At 39.8% G+C, this 23,206-nt stretch overlaps 1 protein-coding gene across 1 annotated transcript in view; it reads right to left on the minus strand.

Annotated features, from left to right (window-relative positions):
* Window positions 1–23,206, minus strand: part of DNAH9 (dynein axonemal heavy chain 9) — a 3,419,770-nt gene that overhangs the window by 2,392,386 nt on the left and 1,004,178 nt on the right. Inside the window, exons 13-14 of the mRNA XM_044069722.1 lie at window positions 22,608–22,863; window positions 1,694–1,935 (exon numbers count right to left, since the gene is read on the minus strand). Coding sequence (XP_043925657.1) covers window positions 1,694–1,935; window positions 22,608–22,863 — 498 coding nt within the window. The remainder of the gene's footprint in view (window positions 1–1,693; window positions 1,936–22,607; window positions 22,864–23,206) is intronic.

Genomic DNA, 23,206 nt, shown 5'->3' on the forward strand with positions numbered 1-23,206 from the left:
TTCTAAGTGCACCCATAAATTATATGTGCACCCCTCAGCAGTAAATGTATTTTTTGATATTTCAATGTGTACGGGAAAATATGGACCTCTACTCCTAACAGGCTATTTGTATAAAACAACAAAATAAATACATATTTTAATTATTTTACTAATACCTACATTCCAAACTATCACCCTGCAATATCCAGGGTAACAGTTTGGAATGTAGGTACCCTGCAACATTTAACATTAATTTATAAACTGAGAAGCAGCCACAGATACTCGTCCTTCCAGCACACAATATTACATTTTTTTGCTATTTTATGGATACAGCCAAATTTCAAAGCAAAACAATTATCATGAACTACCTACTGACATCACAAAAAGAGTCTAACAATTGTAACACATTACTGGATCTAATTCAGATACATCTAACTTTGCATTACTAGATGAAGTCTGACGATCGCCTCACAGAGTTAGGATTACTTCTGCATGAATTTACTCCATTTCCTCACACAGTACATATTTGCCAGCATACTAAGTAAAGGATTTCGGTTATCATTTACTGACATTTTCTACAGTGGATTTTCTTGATGGCCTTATGTTGCAGATATCATTGCTATGAGTTATCAAAATACCTGCTTCCTTTCATTCCCATCCACTGTGGTAATCAGTCTCAAATGCATTAACACACCATATGCCAGTAGTAGGGATAAATCTTCATAGAAGAAATAGTTCTCCAGCAACTTGGAAATTCAAGGACCCAGGGTGATGATGGATTATAGTAACTGTCTAACGGCTGGACTATTTTTGCTTCTATAAAATTGTCTGTGGATGAGATGCATTTAGTGACATCACAGTACTTTGATCAATATCCACTTCCACCCCACCTCAAGGTGTATTTTCCATGCCATAGATAAACAGGCTACTAGACTTTGCTTGTATAAAATGTATGATTTGCTCAAGTATTTGAAAAAAAATATTTACAATGTCAAAAACTGCAGATATGCTATGGTTTGCTTGAAAACTGTATAAAATATAAGGCAGAGTCATACCTGCAAGTAAATAACACAGTACAACTATGCAGGAGACAATGACATTCATCAACTAAGCTAATTTCTATGCCAGGAATTCATATTACTCAACAAGTACTTTGCTGAAATATTTGAGCTGTTCAGGGGGGCCTTACAAGTTATCAGAATATTACAACTATTCATAAATAACTGCATGCAATTTTCATCAGCTAAAAATTATTTCAGAATTGGACTCTGTTCATGTAAACATTGCTACTGCTAAGTACTGTGTAGCTTGTGATTCTGAGCAGCACTGTTCATTTCCATTCAGAAATATGCAGAATATCAGCATATGACTAAACAAGGCATACCCCACACTCCAGTGGGGATGGGCTCTTCCAGTGGCTTTTCTTTTATTTCTTCTAAATGAGATTTGTTGAAACCACACACATTTATATTAGGTAAGATGATAATGTCCTGCAGTGAGACTTTTCACTTCCCACTTTTGTACAACCATGGAATCAGTTTTAAGTAAGTTAGGAGTTGTTGCGGTCAAAACCACCTACTTGGGGGTGCAGCAAAAATGTTTTGTTTGTATTTTTAGCCATTTTTTGAGTTACACCTTTCAATATAGAAAAAAATCAGTGAAACATTGACTGTCAGATTATGAGGGTCCACAAGGATAAGGACCAAACACATACCTTAACCAAAGTGTGAATTTTTTCCCCTGACTCCTTCAGAAGATTGTATCGTTTCTCAAGGCGTTCACTTCTGTCATCTAGGTTAAGCAGTGTATCTTTTTTCCCATCCTTTCTCTCAAAAATTGGAGAAACCCATGTCTTCATGATGTTCTGAATTTCTTCCACGTTGTCTTTAGCTTTCTGAACTCGTCCCTCAAGATCATGGACATTGTCCTTTAATGTTTGAATGTAATCCCAGACAGCTTTTGTGAAAAACAAAATATAAAATTAATTCATGACACAACAGTATTTTATATAAAAAGTGACTAGAGTTAATCTAACTATAAGATTCAGCAGCAGTTATGGCAAGACTAGTCTTACCACTGCTACACTAAATACTATTGTTACTACTACTAACACTACTTGGTATCTCATTGCCTGGGGAGCCTGCAATATCCTGTTTTGAATAAACTTATTGCACGTATTCTGTGTGAAAGTTTGCTGCCTTGCTAAGTGCAACCATGGCGACTCCCTAGAGCATTCTTGGAAAACACACTACCAGCAGGTTGCACTAACATTAGTCCCATCTACACACACACACACACACACACACACACACACACACACACACACACACACACACACACACACACACACACACACCAAAAATACTAACAATCATGTACATTTTGTAAAGAATGCCAATCGTCTATGCTTCAGCACTTTTATGTTTCAGTTGTTCATAGTTCATAGGTTGGTAGTAGGCTAACTGCTCTCTAGCCAATCACCTCTTATGAGAATCAAACCCTGTACCTTGTGTCTTTAAGGTAAGCACCTTAACCATTATGCCAACCTCCCACCTAAAGCAGTAAGCAGTTAAGCAGTATTCTCTTTTTGTTATCTGTACCATGGTACACAAATCAAATAAATAAAAAGCAAATATACACATACTAAAGAACAATTATGAAAACAACCTACTCTTCATCAGAACCTTTTATTTATACACACTGTATACAGGACTCTGTTTCTACTGTCCTTTACCTTACACGTTCTCTTTCAGCAAAGGCACTTCTAAGAATATGTCTTAGCTGATGCTTTTTCAGACGCTTCTCATTTTAATTCACTCCCCAAGACTAATGTATATGCCTCTTTAATTTCTGTTTTAATTAGATATAACTACCGATTGTTTAAATGTTGCTGTTGTTGGTTATAGTTTTTGTAAACTTCCGGGCTGAACATGAAAATGGTCCAAGAAATGTTTGTACTACCCTAGTAAACAAATTCAAAAATAAATAAATATTTGTCACTTATTTGATTTTATTTGCATTTGCTGACCAGGGTGGACCACTGATATCCATGGAACTTTTTTCAGATAAGAATGCTAGCTGATTTAGTAACTTGTTCAAAGTTGCTCAATTAGGCAATGGAGGCTAAGGAAATCAAACCCTAGCCTAATGGAAACATCTCTTTAATAACAGCTCCTTAATCTTCTGCACCAACTGCCAAATGAATAAAGTGAAATAAAATAAATGAAGTACTGAAGGGAACTAAACAGAATACACGACAAAACAAAAATGGGAGAGGAAACTGTATGAACAAGTAAAAGAGGGGAACTCTTTGATGCTAATATGCACCAACAGAATCCGAAATGCTAGGTGTGCAAATGGCTAAAAATGGATAGAATAAAATGTGAAACTTAGAAGGCAATGCAGAACCTAAAATGGGTATGGAAAACATAACCAATTCAGAGAGTAATGACAACCATGAGGGGAATGTAGCCATACTGGTATGCTTTACACAATGCAGAACTAGAACTAAAGGATGAAATGAGGCATTTTTGGGGAACACCATAATTATTATTGACATTCATAAAATGCTGGGTGCTTAACTGTGGGACCCATCTATTGGCTTTGTGTATATTAGTTTATAGGTTCCATAAGCTCTAACTAAGCTTACAGAAAAGAGAACAAGAAAAAACTCACCTATCTCATTACATGAAGAGAGTACCATCTCATCATCAGTGGTTCTGCGGTACCCAGTTAAAAAGCTACAGCCTGTAGTAGTCTTCATGATCACAGGCCATAATAATTATGCTGGGTGACCCACAGGAGAAATGGACAAAGCTGAGAAGTCCTGGCCCTCAAGGCATTACAAATACAGGTGAATACTAAAGTAAATCTCACAATGAAGGCAAGTTAGTTCAGAGAAAGCACAAAGAGCTGAATCCAGTCCATAGGTTGGTACTAAGCTATCGGCCCTAGGGCCTATACAAGCCTAGCCATAACAATTCCCTGGATATTTCTTCCCAGAATATTTACTTCCCTGGACCCCTGTCTAGCAGGGCAACTGACATGATCCCCAAGGTGAATTTCCTTTCTCCCATCCAATCGTCAAGGTTCCTTTTGAAGAGGGCCAAAGAGGTGCTCTGCTTGACATGTATGGGCAGTCTATTCCAGAGTCTGGGGTGTCTCTGGGTCAGGAACCTATCCTTCCAGCATGTTTTTTTCATTGTGATGACAAGGTTTAGATCCCTGGAGAGTGTGTCTCTGAGGGATTGGGATTTCTTTAAGTGGAGCATGTCCAACAGCTCTGGGTCCAGAGTAGTAAGATCAAATATTTAGATGTAGGAAAAGGAAAAAATAAAGATGAGGAAAAAGGAAGATGATATGGTTATAAAGGGAAGTTATTTTCACAGGTTAGGGCAAGCATTTTCTGAAAGCAGAATATACTAGAATTCACTAGTATATGAGAAATAATTACACAGAAAAACAAAGTTAATGTTGGTGCACATGTGCTGAATCAGTTTGTTCATATTGAGCCTGACAACAAATATGAAGAACTTCTGTACAAAACTTAAGTTATGTGACTTAGTCATGAAAATGGTCTGAAGGTTTTTGTAGAGAGAAAAAGATTATTTACTTTAAGAAACTGAAAAACAAGGAGGTATTTCAGCCGTCAAATTATATTTTCCTCTGTCATGCTGCTTTTTAAAAGATGTTACAAATCACCCGAATGCTAAAACAGGTAGTAACACAAATGTATGGCATCATTACAGCATCCTTTGCCAAGCTTTCTCTCTCTGGGGTAAACAGATGAATTTTGGCAGTTCAGCATATTTTCCAACTTGAAATCCCTAAAACACATGAACCCAAAAACTTGCTGATATGATTTCAAACAAGTCAAACAATCTGAGGTTCAAGGATTTCATAGCACTCAACCTGGAGATTAATCGGTTTTTGACACTATTCATTATGGTCTGGAGTATTACAGAAGATGTTTAAGTGGAGTTAGGCCACTTTAAAGCAGGTGTATATGGATACTGCCATTCTAGACTTGTACAAGCTTTTTCTGTGAGAAATACTTTCTGATTTAACAAAAACAGTTTCAATGTTTTGGAGTGTTTATATCTGTGAGTAGGTCTTTACCATCATCTTCTTTCGGCTGTTCCCGTTAGGGGTTGCCACAGCAGATTATATGTTTCCATTTCTTCCTGTACTCTGCATCTTGCTCTGTCACACCAACCACCTGCATGTCCTCTCTCATCACATCCATAAACCTCATCTTAGGCCTTCCTCTTTTCTTGTTACCTGGTAGTGTCATTCTTAGCATCTTTTTTCAAATATACTCCGCATCCCTCCTCAGCAAATGCCCAAACCAACATAATCTTGCCTCTCTGGCTTTGTCTCCAAACCTTCTAACCTGGGCTGACCTTCTAATATACTTATTCCTGATCCTGTCCACCCTTGTCACACCCAGTGCAAATCTTAACATCTTTAACTCTGCCACATCCAGCTCTGACTCCTGCCTTTTTGTCAATGCCACTGTCTCCAATCCGTATAACATAGCTGGTCTCACTACCCTTTTATAGAACTTCCCTTTCACTCTGACTCTCACTTACTGGTACCCATCTGTCACAAATCACTCCTGACACTCTTCTCCACCCATTCCACCCTGCCTGTACTCTCTTCTTCACCTCTCTTCCACACTCACCATTACTCTGAACTGTTGATCCCAAGTACTTAAACTCATCCACCTTTACCAACTCTACTCCCTGCATCCTCACCATTTGTCTACACTCCCTCTCATCTACACACATATATTCTGTTTTAGCCCTGCTGACCTTCATTCCTCTCCTCTCTAAAGCATATCTCCACCTCTCCAGGGTCTCCTCAACCTGATCCCTACTCTCACTACATATGACAATGTCATCTGCAAACATCATAGTCCACAGGGCCTCCTGTCTGAACTCATCTGTCAACCTGTCCATCACCACTGCAAATAAGAAAGGGCTCAGAGCTGATCCTTGATGTAATCCCACCTCCACCTTAAACACATCCATCACTCCCACCTCAGACCTCACCACTGTCACACTACCCTCGTACATATCCTGTACCACTCTTGCATACTTCTCTGACACTCCCGACTTCCTCATACAATGCCACAACTCCTCTCTAGTCACCCTGTCATATGCTTTCTCTAAGTCTACAAAAACACAATGCAACTCCTTCTGACCTTCTCGGTACTTCTCCATCAACATTCTCAGAGCAAACATCGCATCTGTAGTGCTCTTTCCCGGCATGAAACCATACTGCTGATCATTAATCATCACATCCCTTCCTAACCTAGCTTCCACTACTCTTTCCCATAACTTCATGCTGTGACTGACCAATTTAATCCCTCTGTAGTTACTACAGGAGTAGGTCTTTATCAATGAAGATTAATAAAAAATCAGTTTTAACATCATGGCTTACTGATGAACATTTAAAAGCAGACATTTGCTTTTGTCTCAGAATATCAGACCTAATTATCAGCTGAGTGCACAGAATGTTAAAGCCCTGACTGTACCCCAGATGACCTGTGCTCAACTAGCAGTGCCACCCCAGGCGACCTGTGCTCAATGAGCAGTGCACCCCCATATGACCTGTGCTCGATGAGCAGTGCCACCCCAGATGACCTGTGCTCGATGAGCAGTGCCACCCTAGATGACCTGTACATGACTAGCAGCACTCACTGGAGGGTAGACTGGGAGTGAGTGGCTGAAGTTAGATTTGACATTTTAGGGGAGGGAAAAAGCCAGCTTCGCTGCATTGTGACACTGAAGGAAAGCAAGTGCATTGCTGTAGTATGAAGAGTCTATCATACCCACTCTGCAAACCGTGTGTAGCTTCATCGGAAGGATGAGCATGCTCAGAAGCATGTGTGCACCTCCTGAAGGCATGAATAGCAAAGCTCACAGAGCATATGTGGTTACAGGAAATGTAGTAGAATCTGCAGACTGGCCAACAACCTAACACTAGACTCCTACACCATGAACCGGTGAGCCAGAGGGCTCACACCACCCTGATAGACAAATCAATGGTTAGATGCAGGAAGGTCAAACACTGGTCTGAACCTGAAGATAGAAAAAAAAGTTATGTCAGAGCCAATATTCCCATTCTTGTTGATGCAAAATGCTGGCAGCTAAATGACTAATAAGATAAAACGTATCATAATTACAGACTTTAACATTCAAAAACTGAAGTTAATAAAATTGTGTTGTAATGTTGTGTGGCCCTCAGTCATGTATGTTATTCTTCAAGAGGCCCAGATGGTCATTTGAATCTAAGACCCTCCTGCATGTATACATGCCCATTATGGGATCAGACTTGCAAAAACATGTACTCTTATTCTTACTCACATCTTCGTCTTAAAAAATCACTTGCAAAAAACATCTCATTATCAAGTTTAAGAGCCAAGGATCAGAATGCATTTCAGCAGATTTAAAATGCCAAGAAGTAAGGAGGATTACAAACCCACACATTATTTACCAACTATTATTTAGTAATTTGTAAAAGTATAATATAAAACATATTATATACATATGTAACATACAGGTCTACTTCAAAAGAATGAAATCCCACATTACCCAAGACAAAATGAATGAGACGACATTGCCAAAACTTCAGTTTCGCTAACAACCAGAATGCTAAAGGATTTCACAGGCAAGCATCCAACTGGCCACCATCTAAAAACAAAACACACTACACTACCTCAAACCCACCCAGGTGGGGGGCTACACCCCCCACACCGACCCCAACTAAATATACCAACTCTGGGATTGCACTACAGTGGGGAAAAGGGCAATTTCTCCTTGTTGGCCACCTGGTTACTTGCCCTGTGAAATCCTTCGGCATTCTCGTCATTTGTAAAACTGAAGTTTCAGCAATGTCATCTCGTTCATTTCGCCTTTGGTAATATGGGATTTCGGCCTTTTCGGGTAGACCTATATATATATATATATATATATATATATATATATATATATATATATATATATATATATATATATATATATATATATATATATATATATATATATATATATATATATATATATATATATATATATATATATATATATATATATATATATATATATATATATATATATATATATATATATATATATATATATATATATATATATATATATATATATATATATATATATATATATATATATACACACACACATATATATATATATATATATATATATATATAGGTTCCCTATTTAATTTCAGAATACTGAAATCACGAATTTCAGTATTTCGAAATTATAATAGCAAAGTCTTGAAATACCGATAAACCAGAAGCGTGAAATTCAAAATCCCGAAGTAGGAGATTTTGAATTAGTACTTCTGTTGTTGTGGTGTGTGAATGGTAAGATGTGAGTTGGTTAGGGGCTTTAGTGTATGTCAGTGTGTATTTTGAATGTGATGTGTGTGCGTGAGGGTGTGTACAATGTGTGGGAGTGAGTTACCTGTGTGTGTCTGATTGTACTATCTCGGAGTTAGTATATATAAGTAGGGGGTGTAGGATATTATATTTGAGTTGGGGGGTGGGGAGTTATGTGTATGTGCTGTATCTATAGTGTACAATCGGGATTTTGAATTACACGGTTGTAGGGTTTCAGAGTTTGGTGTATTTGGCTATGTAATTTCGAAATTCGGGTTTTCAGTATTTCGAAATTATATAGTGAATCCATATATATATATATATATATATATATATATATATATATATATATATATATATATATATATATATATAAATAAAATACACACACACACACACATATATAATATGTAATGTATTCATACTCTAATATCCTACCCCTTTCACTCTAACTCCCCCATCCCCTTTTTCTGCTTTCTCTTCTATCCTTTCTGCCACACCATACTGGAAGCATTTTTCTATCTAGCCCTCTCTCTCCTTCACCCCTTTGTAAAGGATCCTGATCCTCAAAATCTTCTGTGTTGACTGCAAGTACTACCAACATGCAGATGAAGTCCTAACACTAACTAGATTCAGGCCTGCTGAGTCCAGCTTTGTTTGTACAACTTGAGCACGGATCCAGGCCATCTTTTTTGGAGAAGGTTCCCCTGCACCTTGTGGCAGGAGTGTGCAGCTAGAACTTGTCTGATTGAAGACTGCTGGAAGAGGGCTCAGTTTTGAGCTTTTTACTGGTTAATTGGGTAATGTGTTTAAATCTGTTTGCTCGTTTTCTATTGTTATATATAAAAAATTTTAAAAAATTGCACTTCATTCATCTGCTTTTACTGTAGTTGTGTTTCTTCCTACTTTATTTTGCTTTTGCTGCCTGCTCTTAAAACTACTTAATTGCATTTATTCTGCTACATTTATTACTGCTTATTAGTAGCCGATTAAATTGTAATTGTTATTCTAAGCCTTTGGTTTACACACTTGGGCTTCAGACAAGTTGTTTTACATTAAGAAGGTTTGTGGTCTTCACTGTTGTGGCAGGACAGGTAGCTTACACCCTTCTAAGTTTGGAGTTACTGATTGAAGGCTTAGTGTCTGTTATTCTAAAATGTATTAGTTCTGGTTTAAGCACTTTGGCTCTGGGCCAGTTATTTTACATTAAGAAGTTGTGGTCTGCACTCTTGTGAGAGGAGAGTGTAGATTCTGCCCTTCTGAGCTGGGAGTTCCTGGTTAAAGGCTTATTGTGCCTCCTTATTTGAACTGTTTCTTTCTGAAATTAGTACACCTTGTTTGCTGTAGCATAGACTAGATTCAGACCTGCTGAATCTAGCTTTGTTTGTATAACTTGAGCACTAATCCAGGCCATCTTTTTTTTGGAGAAGGTTCCCCTGCACCCTAGTGGCAGGAGTGTGCAGTTAAAACTTGTCTGATTGAAGACTGCTGGAACGGGGCTCACTTTTTAGCTTTTATTGGTTAATTTGTTTAAATCAGTTTGCTCATTTGCTACTGTTTTATAGATATATATATATATATATATATATATATATATATATATATATATATATATACACACACACACACACACACACTTTATGTATCACGCTTAGTTAGGGTTAAACTATTCCCGGCACCATAAAGTCTGCTCTTCAAAATTTCCCTTAGAACAAGTCAGTTTTTAGTTTTACCACTCAAACCTGCTTCTTTGACCTCAGCACTTGTTCAGAACTTGTTGTAAGCACTAAATAAGCTACTAATTACTACAGCACTCAACTTTCCTCACTTATCTAGAGGAAAACAGTTTTTAGTACTTAATAAATAGCACCTATCCAGGCATGTCTAAGGGTCAGCTCCCAGTGTTTTCTCCTATCTACCTGATGTCTGGGCATCTTGGGGCAATGCAGCAATTGCCTCATACGCAGACAACCCTCTCCTCCTACCACCCAATACTACAACCTGTGAGAGATGCACTTACATAGCCAAACTGGAAGCAAAGCTCTCTTCACCCAAGACTGGACTAGACAGTCAAGAGGAGAAGGTAAACACTTGCACCACACCACACTCATCACAAAGTCCCTCAAAACATACACCATCAAAACACGCAAACAGAAACACAAAACACACAGCTACATTCATGGAGGCTCTCAGTAAAAACCTGCACAAGCAACAGAGCCCTCTCCAAAGCAGAAACACAAGTAACCTCCACCCCCAACACAACACAAATGACACATAGCCCACAAATTCAGTGTGCCACTCAACCACAGCCCATAAGGCACAACAGCGTACTCAATACTCTAGTCATAGGTGACTCCATAGTCAGGCACACTGATGTTCCACTCACCAGGCTAAACAAGGAGAAAGTTATTGTCAGCTGCCTGTCAGGTGCCGGGAACCACCACATAAAGCACACACCCAGGTCACTCCACAACAAGTACAAATATGACTCTGTCATTGTCCAAGTTGATGTAAATGACCTGAGATGTACCTCCATGGACTACATGAAAAGAGACATGGATGAGCTCTCCGATCTTGTAGCCCAGGCAGGTACGATCCTAGCCCTGAGTAGCATCCTGCCATCACCCAGAATAATACCACAGTACAAGGACAAAATGACTGGCTTCAACAATTGGCTAAGCTTCTGGTGTCATTCTAAGGGGATCCAGTACCCATCTGCCTGGGATGACATGAACGGCAGACCATGATGCTTTGCCAGAGATGGCCTGCACCTGTCGCCCTTAGGATTCCGGATACTGGCTAAGGCTCTTGCCACCCCTATAGTGCCTTTTTTAGGCAAGGTTCAAATGACAAATTCACCACCATAACAGGTACAAGCAAGCAAAATCTGAGGGCATTGCTACTCAGTGCTAGAAGTTTAAACCTCAAAATGCACTCACTCGAGGCACTCCTTAAAATGGAGTACATCTACATCTGTGCAGTGTCAGAGACCTAGTTCAAGGCTCCAGAGTGCACCCCTGCATTACCAGGCTATAATTCATATCATACCTTTCGGCCACCTAACCTGGACCGAAACACTAAAGGCAGAGGTGTGTCCATATTCATTAAGGATATCCACACCTCCAGGCTAGTTGCTCAACAATCCAAGATTTTCCAAGTGCAACTAACTCAGGGCAAGACCGCAATCCAAATTTTAGCTTGCTACAGATCCCCCACCATGCCCCAGGATTCTCACTCCTCATTTCTTGATGCACTGGAAAATATTAGGGTACAACGCAACACCCTAATAATAGGTGATTTCAACTACCCCACCACTAACTAGGAAAACTACTCATGTTTCAACTCTCTTGCTAAACGTTTTCTGGAATTCATGAATTCCAATGCCTTGGATCAACTTATCCACTCCCCCACCTGGGGCATCAATATCCTAGACCTGGTCATTACCAACATGGGTGACCCATGTTCCACACCAAAGGTCAATTCCTCGTTGGTCATATCCACCACAAGCTAATCACCCTAGACATCCACATCCCACCCCCACCCCCAATAGAGAAACTACCGTAAAAATGTCTCCAAAGCCAACTTCATGCTTCTTAAGACAGAAGTGGCAAACGTCGTGACACCCATGCAGATGGACAATATAGGTACGACTGCTGAATTCTACACAAATGCACTTTATAAGCACTTACATGAGTGCATGGATTATGCTATCCCTAACAGAACCAAGATGCTATTCTCCAAAAAAATGAAGCCAATTTGCTGGTCCCCTGCCATAAACAAACTCTACAACAGAAGAAAGAAACTGCTGCAAAAAAGAGTAAAATCCCATGATTGGAGGACCTCCCTGGTCAGCCTCAGTAAGAAGTTGAGATCCCTCATAAAATCCTCCAAAGCTAGTTACGAAAACAAAATCACCACTGATTCTAAAGACAGCCACAAAGCATTCTATAGCTATGTCAAACATCTCAATGGCAACACTCAGATCTGCTCTGAGTTACAGTACAATGGCACTAAATATACAGAACCAACTGATACTGACAACATCCTGGCAGATAGGTTCAGTGCTAACTTCACCCCCCTCTCACCCCCTAAAGGACCTCACCCCCTCTCACCCCGTAAAGGACCCATCTCTATAACAGAAGAATGTAAAGTTCCTGTAACCATGGCTGCACAGATAAAAAACACACTCTCCAAAGTGAAGAACACAGCATCCATGGGACCTGACAACATCACCGGCTGCATTCTACATGAACTACAGAACGAACTGGCACCCCACCTAAGTACCATGTTCAATCTAGCCTCACCTGAGGCTATGTGCCCACTGAATGGTGCACAGTGATGGTTATCCCACTCAACAAAGGGGGAGCCACCATGGACCTGGGGACTACCACCCCATTAGCCTACGAGCCTGGTCTGAAGGCCATGGAACATATCATCATGAACTTATAAACAAAGACATTGGTAATCTCCAAACTCTGGACCCTACCCAGTTTGGGTTTGTAAAAGGCAGATCATCTCCTAAACCTGATAGACTTCTTTGAAGCAGTCACCAAAGCTGTAGACGAGGGTAAGATGGTTCACACAGCCTATCTAGATCTCACCAAGGCTTTTGACACCATCCCCCACTCTGGAATTATAGCTAAACTCACTAAAATCAGTATAAATCCCTATGTCACAAGATGGGTTGGCAACTGGCTCACTGACAGAACCCACACTGTGAAAGTAGCAGACTCCAAATCCAACTTCAGACCAGTGACAAGGGAAGTACCACAGGGTTCAGTCCTGGGTCCTCTCCTGTTTGGTATTTACTTCTCTGAAGTACAGGCTAACACAGAAGGTCTTTGGCTAACAAAGTTCACAGATGACTGCAAACTAGGAGCCATAATCAAAACCCCTAACGATGTGGACATCCTGCAAAAGGGCCTCACTGAGACAGATGCTTGGTGTCAAAGCCATGGCCTCAGGCTCAATGCCAAAAAGTGCATTGTCATCCCTTTGGTAAAAACTCTGCACCCAGGAACTACCACATAGGTGGTAGTCTACTTAACACTGAAAGTGTTATAAGAGAACTTGGGACACAGGTGGACAGTAGTCTCTCCTTTGATAATCACATCGCCACACTAGTCAGGAAATCCTTCTTCGTGGCACACCTCATCACAAAAGGTTTCTCAGCCAGGAAAAAAGAGATCATTGTTCCCTTCTACTTTCATAGGTTAGTACTAGGCTAACTGCCCTTGTGAGCCATTGTAAGTCTAGCCAATTATCCCTTGTGAGACTCAAACCCTGCACCTTGTGTTTGTAAGGCAAACACCTTAACCATTAGGCCGCCCTCCCCATATAAACTCATAAGTTCATAGGTTAGTACTAAGCTAACTGCCCTTGTGAGCCATTTTAAGCCTAGCCAATTATCCCCTGTGAGACTCAAACCTTGCACCTTGTGTTTGTAAGGCAAACACCTTAACCATTAGGCCACCCTCCCAACCCTCATCACTCATTAGACCCATTAGAGAGTACAACGCCCCTTTTGGTATGTACCTCACAAGATATCTATAACAACTGGAAAGGCTGCAGAAATACCTCACAAAGATGATTACTGGCCTCAGATTCCCTATGCAGACCATCTTAAAAAACTCCAGCTTTACTCTGTCACATATCATCTACTCAGAGGCGATCTCTGCCTAACATACAAAGCTATGTCAAACCCAGAGCTGTTGGACATGCTCCACTTAAAGAAATCTCAATCCCTCTAAGCTACACACTCTAGGGACCTAAACCAGGTCACCACAATAAACAAAACATGCTGGAGGGATAGATTCCTGTCCCAGAGACTCCCCATACTCTGGAACAAACTACCTATCTATATCAAACAAAGCTCCTCATTAGCACTCTTCAAAAAAATCTTGATAATTGGATGGGAAATAGGAAATTCACCCCAGGGATCACTTCTGTGGCTCTGCTCGACAGTGGAACAGGAAAATAATTTTCTTGGATGGCGAAAGCCAGTGTACCTTTTTGGCTAGGCTTATATAGGCCCTAGGGCCAATAGCCTAGTGCCTTCCTATGAAGACAACTCCCTCTACTAGGCACTATGGTTCTGCAAGCAATTCAAACAAAAGTACACTGCATTTGTACTATCTAAAGCATATTCCCCTGCAAATATCTATAGCTATTAAGCTGCCTTAGCACCACCAAGCCATACATCTGTTCTAAAACCCTTCTCTAACTGTACTAACTCTCCCTTGCCTTCCTTTCTGACCATTAAAATTACTCTTTTTACAGTGAATTCTTAACCAAATTACAGTTATCATGGCACACTATACCCTGCATTTTATTCCACACTATCTCTCTCTCTCTCTCTGGCACATACATATTTCTGCTCTGGTAAACCTGACAGTATATAATCACTACCCTGATTCGTTTTCTTTTTTCACTGACTCAGGTCATCTCTGTCTTCTCTGGTTCTGCCTGCTCCATTTGCCCTCCATATGCTTAGGCTCTCTCTGCTCCCCTACCCTATCCCCTTATCTCACCCACCCCCTGTATAGACAAATTTAAACCTATCTAGCCACTCCCTCCACAACACTCTGAGCCAATCACACCTCCTCTACTACACACCCATTTCCATTCCAATATTAACTCACTACAATCTATTCAACTCCTAATCCAATACTTTAACCATTACCTAACTCATTCTCCCCTCCATCCTTTGTTATAACCAACTGATACAGTACACATCTCATTCAACATTCACATTACTTTAAACAAAATCTACATCAAACTACTCTGTAACCCAAAAGCAGACTTACCCACTCCACTCTCATATCACATTTTCACCTTACCCACTTCCACCCACTCTCATATCACATTTTCATCTTACCCACTTCCACCCAAACAATACCATATTCACATATAGACCACTGAAATTCAAACTCCAGCACCCTTACCATTGCTAACATGATACTTCTATACACTTTAATACTTTTCCTCCTGACAACAACCTAATTACCCCCTACCATGACCTCCATATAACTCATACCAACTCTCCCACTACAACCATCACCAAACCAACAAACTCCTCAACCCACAAGTACTGTAATATCACCACACATTTACAGAAACACCACCACCAAACTCTTTTCCCTAAAATATACCTCCACTCCAACAAGCTCACACTTCATTCACAAATATTCCAAATTACTATTTAAATCATCTCACCTATTTCCTTGCTACTTATCTCTACTTAACCTAGCAGGTGACAAACCCAAATCCAGGTCCTCAACCCCAACCACACCTCCTCAATCCACAAAATAGCTTCAACCACAAAAACCTACTCATACACCCTCTAAATAGCTCTGACCTCTTAATAATGAATATCAGCCTAAGAAGCATTTTGAAAAAAAACAACAAATTACACTCTGCCCTTACCCAATACTCTGCAGACATAGCAGTATTAACTGAAACCTGGTTAAAACCACACACAAACAATAGCAAAATCCTAATCTAAGGTTACAATATACACAGACTCAACAGACCCAACAAATGTGGTGGTAGTGCTATTGCTATTATATACAAACTAAAACAATGTTTAAAAAGGTCACACAGGAAAATCAATTGGTTAAAAACACAAAAAGAAAAATCTAGCAAAGCTAGAATTTCCAAAACCTCTTGAATTAGAGGCAACATGGGATATATGTAAATTACCCTTTAAGGATATCAGGTGTTTCAGCTAAATGGCAATTCTGAATGTCCATGACTTTTTTCTTTTACTTTTAACTCTTTTTATGGAAATTTTCAGGCCAATAAAGCCAAACCCCTCTAGATGTAGACATGCATGTTTCTGCCTTCTTATGACATCATCAGCACAGCATAAGAGGAATGTTTGACTTTTGGAAACACAGGGTAGTCATACACAACTAACACAGGGTAATCATACCCAACTGATATCCATAAACCTAAGGGTGTTTACAAAATATCCCAACTAACAGCTAGAGGGGGGTTGGCTTTATTGGCCTGAAAATGTCATAAAAAGACTTAAAAATAAAAGAAAAAGTCATGGACATTCAGAATTGCCATTTAGCTGAAACACCTGATATCCTTAAAGGATAACTTACATACATCCCATTTTGCCTCTGATTCAAAAGGTTTAAGGTATCACACCGTGGAAATTCTAGAACCCAGCCACTGGGGATGCACAAGCCAGTGCATTTCTTTGTGCCAGTCCCAAGCCCGGATAAATGGAGAGGGTTGCGTCAGGAAGGGCATCCGGTGTAAAACCTCTCCCAAACGACTTATGCAGAAAACATTTCATATTTCCATACCAGATTGGGCGAGGCCCGGGTTAACAATGACTGCCACCAGTACTGTTAGCCAACAGGGTGCTGGTGGAAATTGGGCTACTGCTGGCCGAAGTAGAAGAGGAGGGGGAAGGCATGCCCAAAGGCAGGAAGAGAGGAGGAAGGTTAGGAGTGTAGTAGTGAGGGTAGGAACTTTGAATGTTGGCAGTATGACTGGTATAGGGAGAGAGCTAGCTGATATGATGGAGAGAAGTAAGGTTGATATATTGTGCATGCAAGAGACCAGATGGAAGGGAAGTAAGGCCAGGTATATAGGAGGCAGGTTCAAATTGTTCTATCATGGTGTGGATGGCAGGAGAAATGGGGTAGGGGTTATCCTAAAGGAACAGTATGCCAAGAGTGTTTTGGAGGTGAAGAGTGTCTGATAAGAGTGATGTTTATAAAGCTTGAAATTAATGGTGTAATGATGAATGTTGTTAGTGCATATGCTCCACAAGTTGGGTGTGCGATGGATGAGAAAGAAACATTTTGGAGTGAGTTGGATGAAGTGGTGGTGAGTGTACCCAAGGGTGAGAGACTAGTGATTGGAGCGGACTTCAGTGGGCATGTTGAAGTGAACAGAGGGGATGAGGAAGTGATGGGTAGGTATGGTGTTAAGGAGAGGAATGCAGAAGGTCAGATGACTGTGGATTTTGCAAAAAGGATGGACATGGCTGTGGTGAATACGTATTTTAAGAAGAGGGAGGAGCATAGGGTGACATACAAGAGTAGAGGAAGATGCACACAACTGGATTATATCCTATGTAGGAGGGCCAGTCTGAAGGAGATTGGAGACTGTAAAGTGGTGACAGGAGAAATTGTAGTTAAGCAGCATAGAGTGGTGGTCTGTAGGATGACGTTGGTGATCAAGAAGAGGAGGAGGAGTGTGAAAGCAGTGCCAAGGATTAAATGGTGGAAGTTAAAAATGGGTGATTGTGAGGTGGAGTTCAGGGAAGAGTTAAGACAGGCACAAGGAGGCAGTGAAGAGTTACCGAATAGCTGGGTAACTACAGCAGAGCTAGTAAGGGATACTGCTCGAAAGGTGCTTGGTGTGACATCTGGACAGAGGAAGGAGGGCAAGGAGACCTAGTGGTGGAATGAGGAAGTACAGGAGAGTATACAGAGGAAGAGGCTGGCAAAGAAGTGGGATTGTCAAAGAGATGAAGAAAGTAGACAGGAGTATAAGGAGATGAGGCGCATGGCAAAGAGAGAGGTGGCGAAGGCTAAGGATAAGGCATATGGAGAGTTGTATGAGAGATTGGACAGTAAAGAGGGAGAAAAGGACCTGTACCAATTGGCTAGACAGAGGGACAGAGCTGGGAAAGATGTGCAACAGGTAAGGGTGATAAAGGATAGTGAGGGAAACATACTCACAAGTGAGGAGAGTTGGTTGAGTAGATGGAATGAGTACTTTGAAGGGCTGATGAATGAAGAGAATGAGAGAGAGAGAAGGTTGGATGATGTGGGGATAGTGAATCAGGAAGTGAAACAGAATATCAAGGAGGAAGTAAGGACAGCTATGAAGAGGATGAAGAATGGAAAGGCTGTTGGCCCAGATGACATATCAGTGGAAGCATGGAGGTGCTTAGGAGAAATGGCAGTGGAATTTTTAACCAAATTGTTAAATGAAATTTTGGAAAGTCAGAGGATGCCTGAGGAGTGAAGAAAGTGTTTTGGTACCTGTCTAAGAATAAGGGTGATGTGCAGAGCTGCAGTAACTACAGAGGGATAAAATTGATCAGTCACAGCTTGAAGTTATGGGAAAGAGTAGTGGAAGCTAGGTTAAGGGAGGTGATGATTAGTGATCAGCAGTATGGTTTCATGCCAGGAAAGAGCACTACAGATGCAATGTTTGCTCTGAGAGTATTGCTGGAGAAATACAGAGAAGGTCAGAAGGAGTTGCATTGTGTCTTTGTGGACTTAGAAAAAGCATATGACAGGGTGTCTAGAGAGGAGTTGTGGTATTGTATGAGGAAATCGGGAGTGGCAGAGAAGTATGTAAGAGTGGTACAGGATATGTACGAGGGTAGTGTGACATTGCTGAGGACTGCGGTGGGAGTGACAGATACATTTAAGGTGGAGGTGGGATTACATCAAGGATCAGCTCTGAGCCCTTTCTTATTTGCAGTGGTGATGGACAGGTTGACAGATGAGTTCAGACAGGAGGCCCTGTGGACTATGATGTTTGCAGATGACATTGTCATATGTAGTGAGAGTAGGGACCAGGTTGAGGAGACCCTGGAGAGGTGGAGATATGCTTTAGAGAGGAGAGGAATGAAGGTCAGCAGGGCTAAAACAGAATATATGTGTGTAGATGAGAGGGAGTGTAAACAAATGGTGAGGATGCAAGGAGTAGAGTTGGTAAAGGTGGATGAGTTTAAGTACTTGGGATCAACAGTTCAGAGTAATGGTGAGTGTGGAAGAGAGGTGAAGAAGAGAGTACAGGCAGGGTGGAATGGGTGGAGAAGAGTGTCAGGAGTGATTTGTGACAGACGGGTACCAGTAAGTCAGAGTGAAAGGGAAGTTCTATAAGAGGGTAGTGAGACCAGCTATGTTATACGGATTGGAGACAGTGGCATTGACAAAAAGGCAGGAGTCAGAGCTGATGTGGCAGAGTTAAAGATGTTAAGATTTGCACTGGGTGTGACTAGGATGGACAGGATTAGGAATCAGTATATTAGAGGGTCAGCTCAGGTTGGACAGTTTGGAGACAAAGAGAGGTGAGATTGCATTGGTTTGGACATGTGCTGAGGAGGGATGCTGGGTATATTGGGAAAAGGATGCTAAGGATGGAGCTGCCAGGCAAGAGGAAAAGAGGAAGACCTAAGATAAGGTTTATGGATATGGTGAGAGAGGACATGCAGACGGGTAGTGTGAAAGAGCATGATGCAGAGGACAGGAAGAAATGGAAACAGATGATCCGCTGTAAGAAGAAGACGACGACAGTGGAAATTCTAGCTTTGCTAGATTTTTCTTTTTGTGCTATTATATATAAAGATACACTTATTCTTAAAATAATAGAAATAATACCCCCCAAGCTGACAAATTCAGAAATTCTAGTCTCACACCTACAGCTAAACAAAAATAAAAACATTATCATAACAGCAGTATATATTCCCTTGGTAACAATACCATTACAATAGAAAGCCTTCTTAATTGTGCATCATCAACTTTCAACCAAGAAACAATATTCTTAGGAGATTTCAACCTTGACTGGTTAACCGGTTCCACTGAAAACCCAACCAACTACATTATTCTCTTTGGATTCTCTCAAATAATCTGTTCCCCTACTAGAGTAGATAAACACAGCAACAGGAAGTCTATCCTAGTTTGGATTTTAACAAACGGGTCATCCCTATGTCACCATGCCAGCTGCCTCCCTAATACTCTCAGTGACCATATGCCCACCTATTTTCTCAGATGCAAAGTATCCCCCTCCAAAAATATCATATACAAATTTGTAAGTAACAAAAAAAAAATGCCACCAATATTTTTAACACCCTTCCTAAAAATGTGACTGGTCCTCACTCAAACATCTCCAATTAGATGAAGCAGTCCAGTATTTCAACAATAAATTCCTGGAAATACTAAACTTGGCTCCCCTTAGAAAACTTCGTACAAAAGCAAAACCATCCCTATGGCTAACAAAAGAAACCAAACTACTCAGGAAATGGAGAAAGAGCCTGGTCACACTACCAAACCAACAAAAAACAAACATCCCTACTTAATTATCAAATGTTGAAACGAAGCTAGAAAATTGTGGGTATCAAAGGTCTGTGCGAAACAACCTGAAACAACTAGTAGAAAAACAGAATCCACACACCACCAGGCTGCTAAAAGTCAATAAAACTTGAATGGAGTAAGGGCTTTCGGGATAAAACCCTTCATCAGACTAAAATCAAACACAGTGGCTTCAATATTTAACTAAGCATGCCCAATCACATAGCACCTCATTTAAAATTAGGTCTTTGCCTCCGAATTATCGGTTTTAAAGGCAGAACTCCATTGAAACCCCCCCCCCCTCACCTATTTTAAATGTCGTAAACCATAGACATGGATTCTTACAATTCAAATGAATAACTCTTTCCAGAAAATAATATATACCCAAACTATGAGGGGGGCTAAGTCCCCCATACCCCCCTAACTATATATATATATATATATATATATATATATATATCCTAACTCCAGGATCACATTAAGTGGTGAACAGGGCATATACCCATTTAGACAAAATGAGTTTCAGTGAAATGAGTTTTCAGTGAAGTGGGCTTTCAGTGAATTGTGCTCAGGCAATTCATTTTCAGTGAAATGAGGTTTCGACGAAATGAGTTTCAGTGAAATGTGTTTTCTATCAAACAAAGTAGCAAAGTAGACCTATATATATATATATATATATATATATATATATATATATATATATATATAGAGAGAGAGAGAGAGAGAGATGTATGTGTGTGTGTGTATATATATATATATATATATATATATATATATATATATATATGCACATTATATATAATGTGTATAGATTTTGTGTGTGTGTGTATACATATATCTATATATATATCTATATATATATATATATATATATACACACACACACACACACACACACACACACACACACACAGTAATTTGCCCATTATGCTAGCAGTGAATAAGGATATATAATTAAATAAAAAAAATAAAACTATGATGAAAAAGTAGAAATTATTTCCTGAGTGCTAAATCTCTATTTCTGGACAACTCTGCGCTTGTCCAAATTGGCATATGCTGCTAAATTACAGGATACCAAACAATCTGTAGGATGCATTTCTGCAGATTAATTTTCAGAATACTGGTACTGAAACAAAGAGCACAGGTCTGGCAGCTTCATAAAAGTTTCATTTAAACAACATACCTCTATCTCCATCCTTTTTTTCCTTTTACTCCTGCCTCTTTAGTCAATGCCAGTAATTGTTTTATAGTGCTTACCATCAAAGTACAAAGATAAGTACACAAATGTAAGGAAGAGAACTCTTTCAGTATTTTGGTACCTGTGCTATAAGGTTTTCATATAGCATGTAGGCAGGCATTGGTCTCTACCAAATGTAAAAGTACAATGATTTTATCATACAGTCCTGCCTAAGTCATTTGACTTGACGACTTGACACACTGGTTTGCCTACAAGGCAGGACAGAATAATAGCAAAGAACAGACTGTGCAGCTGTGATGGGCTCTAAGCAGTCTTCAAGTGGTGGAAATCAGAATGGAAACGATTACCATTTTTTTTAAATTTATATTTCTTTCATTTTTTTACATGCATTTTTTCATTTTATATTCTAATGCAGTGACATGCACTATAAATAAATAACCATGTCATCAGGGCATAACTGTGCTAACCATTTCCAGAGATGATTTGTAACCTAGGTGACCACCACTCAAGCATCCCTCCTAAGATTAAAGGCTATGCATCAACATCTCAGCAGTGTTAATGGTGCAGCTAACATCAGTGGATAGCACCTGCCTCTTGCAGCACAATATAACAAGTTACACTGAGTGGTAAAAGCAGTTGGAGTATTTTCATATATAACACTGTCTCACCATATACAATAAAAAATTACAAATCAGGTCTTAAGTTGAAAAAAAAGCAAGTCATCCAGTGTGTGACACTGACAATCCTACTGACTCATTCTTCTAGTATAGGCTTTAGAAACAAAACACATCTGCATTACCCTTCAAAAGCCTTAACTTCTTCTGAATAAGATACTTTGATTACTAGAAAAAAATACTTTGATTACAACAAAAAGGGGAATACAGTCGACAAGCAAATATTCATACCAGAATGGTACATTTCTAATATAGGCAATTTGCGTGACTATTGCTAAGCCTGATTCACTCACCTTCCTTTTTCCAGTTTAATGTCTCTTCAGCTTCTTTCAGTTTAATATCAATATCCTGCAGCTGTCCTTGAATAAGAGGGAATTCAACTTCTAGTATTGTCCTTATGATTTTGTTGTACCAGTTAGCAGTCAGTTCAAGATTAGCCACATATTGCCGGTACGACTCTTTTGATGAGAAAATTTCTCCTGCAGTTTCAGGGATTGTATCTGTCTGTCTTGATTCTAGGTACTTAACTTCTCTTAGCACTGACACCAGCTACAATGTACAATAACAAAGCCATGAGTGCTTTCAACCTTTCCAATAAAACATAAAGAATGTGAACTTAACATACTGGTTACAATTACTTGACAGTAGAGTTGTCTGAGGAAACGGTTTCATTAGAAAAGACAACACCACAATTATATCGATGTCACATTTCTGGAAATGCAGTGACATAAACCTACTTTTTCCAACACTGCATTAAGTCTCCCACATTCTTTTTCTTGTGCTGTATAAAATGAAATTGCTAAAGCTACAGCTACAGACATACAATAAATGATGTTTAAAGCAGTGACACTTCTATTCCAGAGGAGTTTAACTAGTCTGGCAATTTTGCAGC

Source organism: Protopterus annectens, chromosome 4.part0 (assembly GCF_019279795.1).
Source record: "Protopterus annectens isolate FY-2018-M chromosome 4.part0, PAN1.0, whole genome shotgun sequence".
NCBI classification, from domain to species: Eukaryota; Metazoa; Chordata; order Ceratodontiformes; family Protopteridae; genus Protopterus; species Protopterus annectens.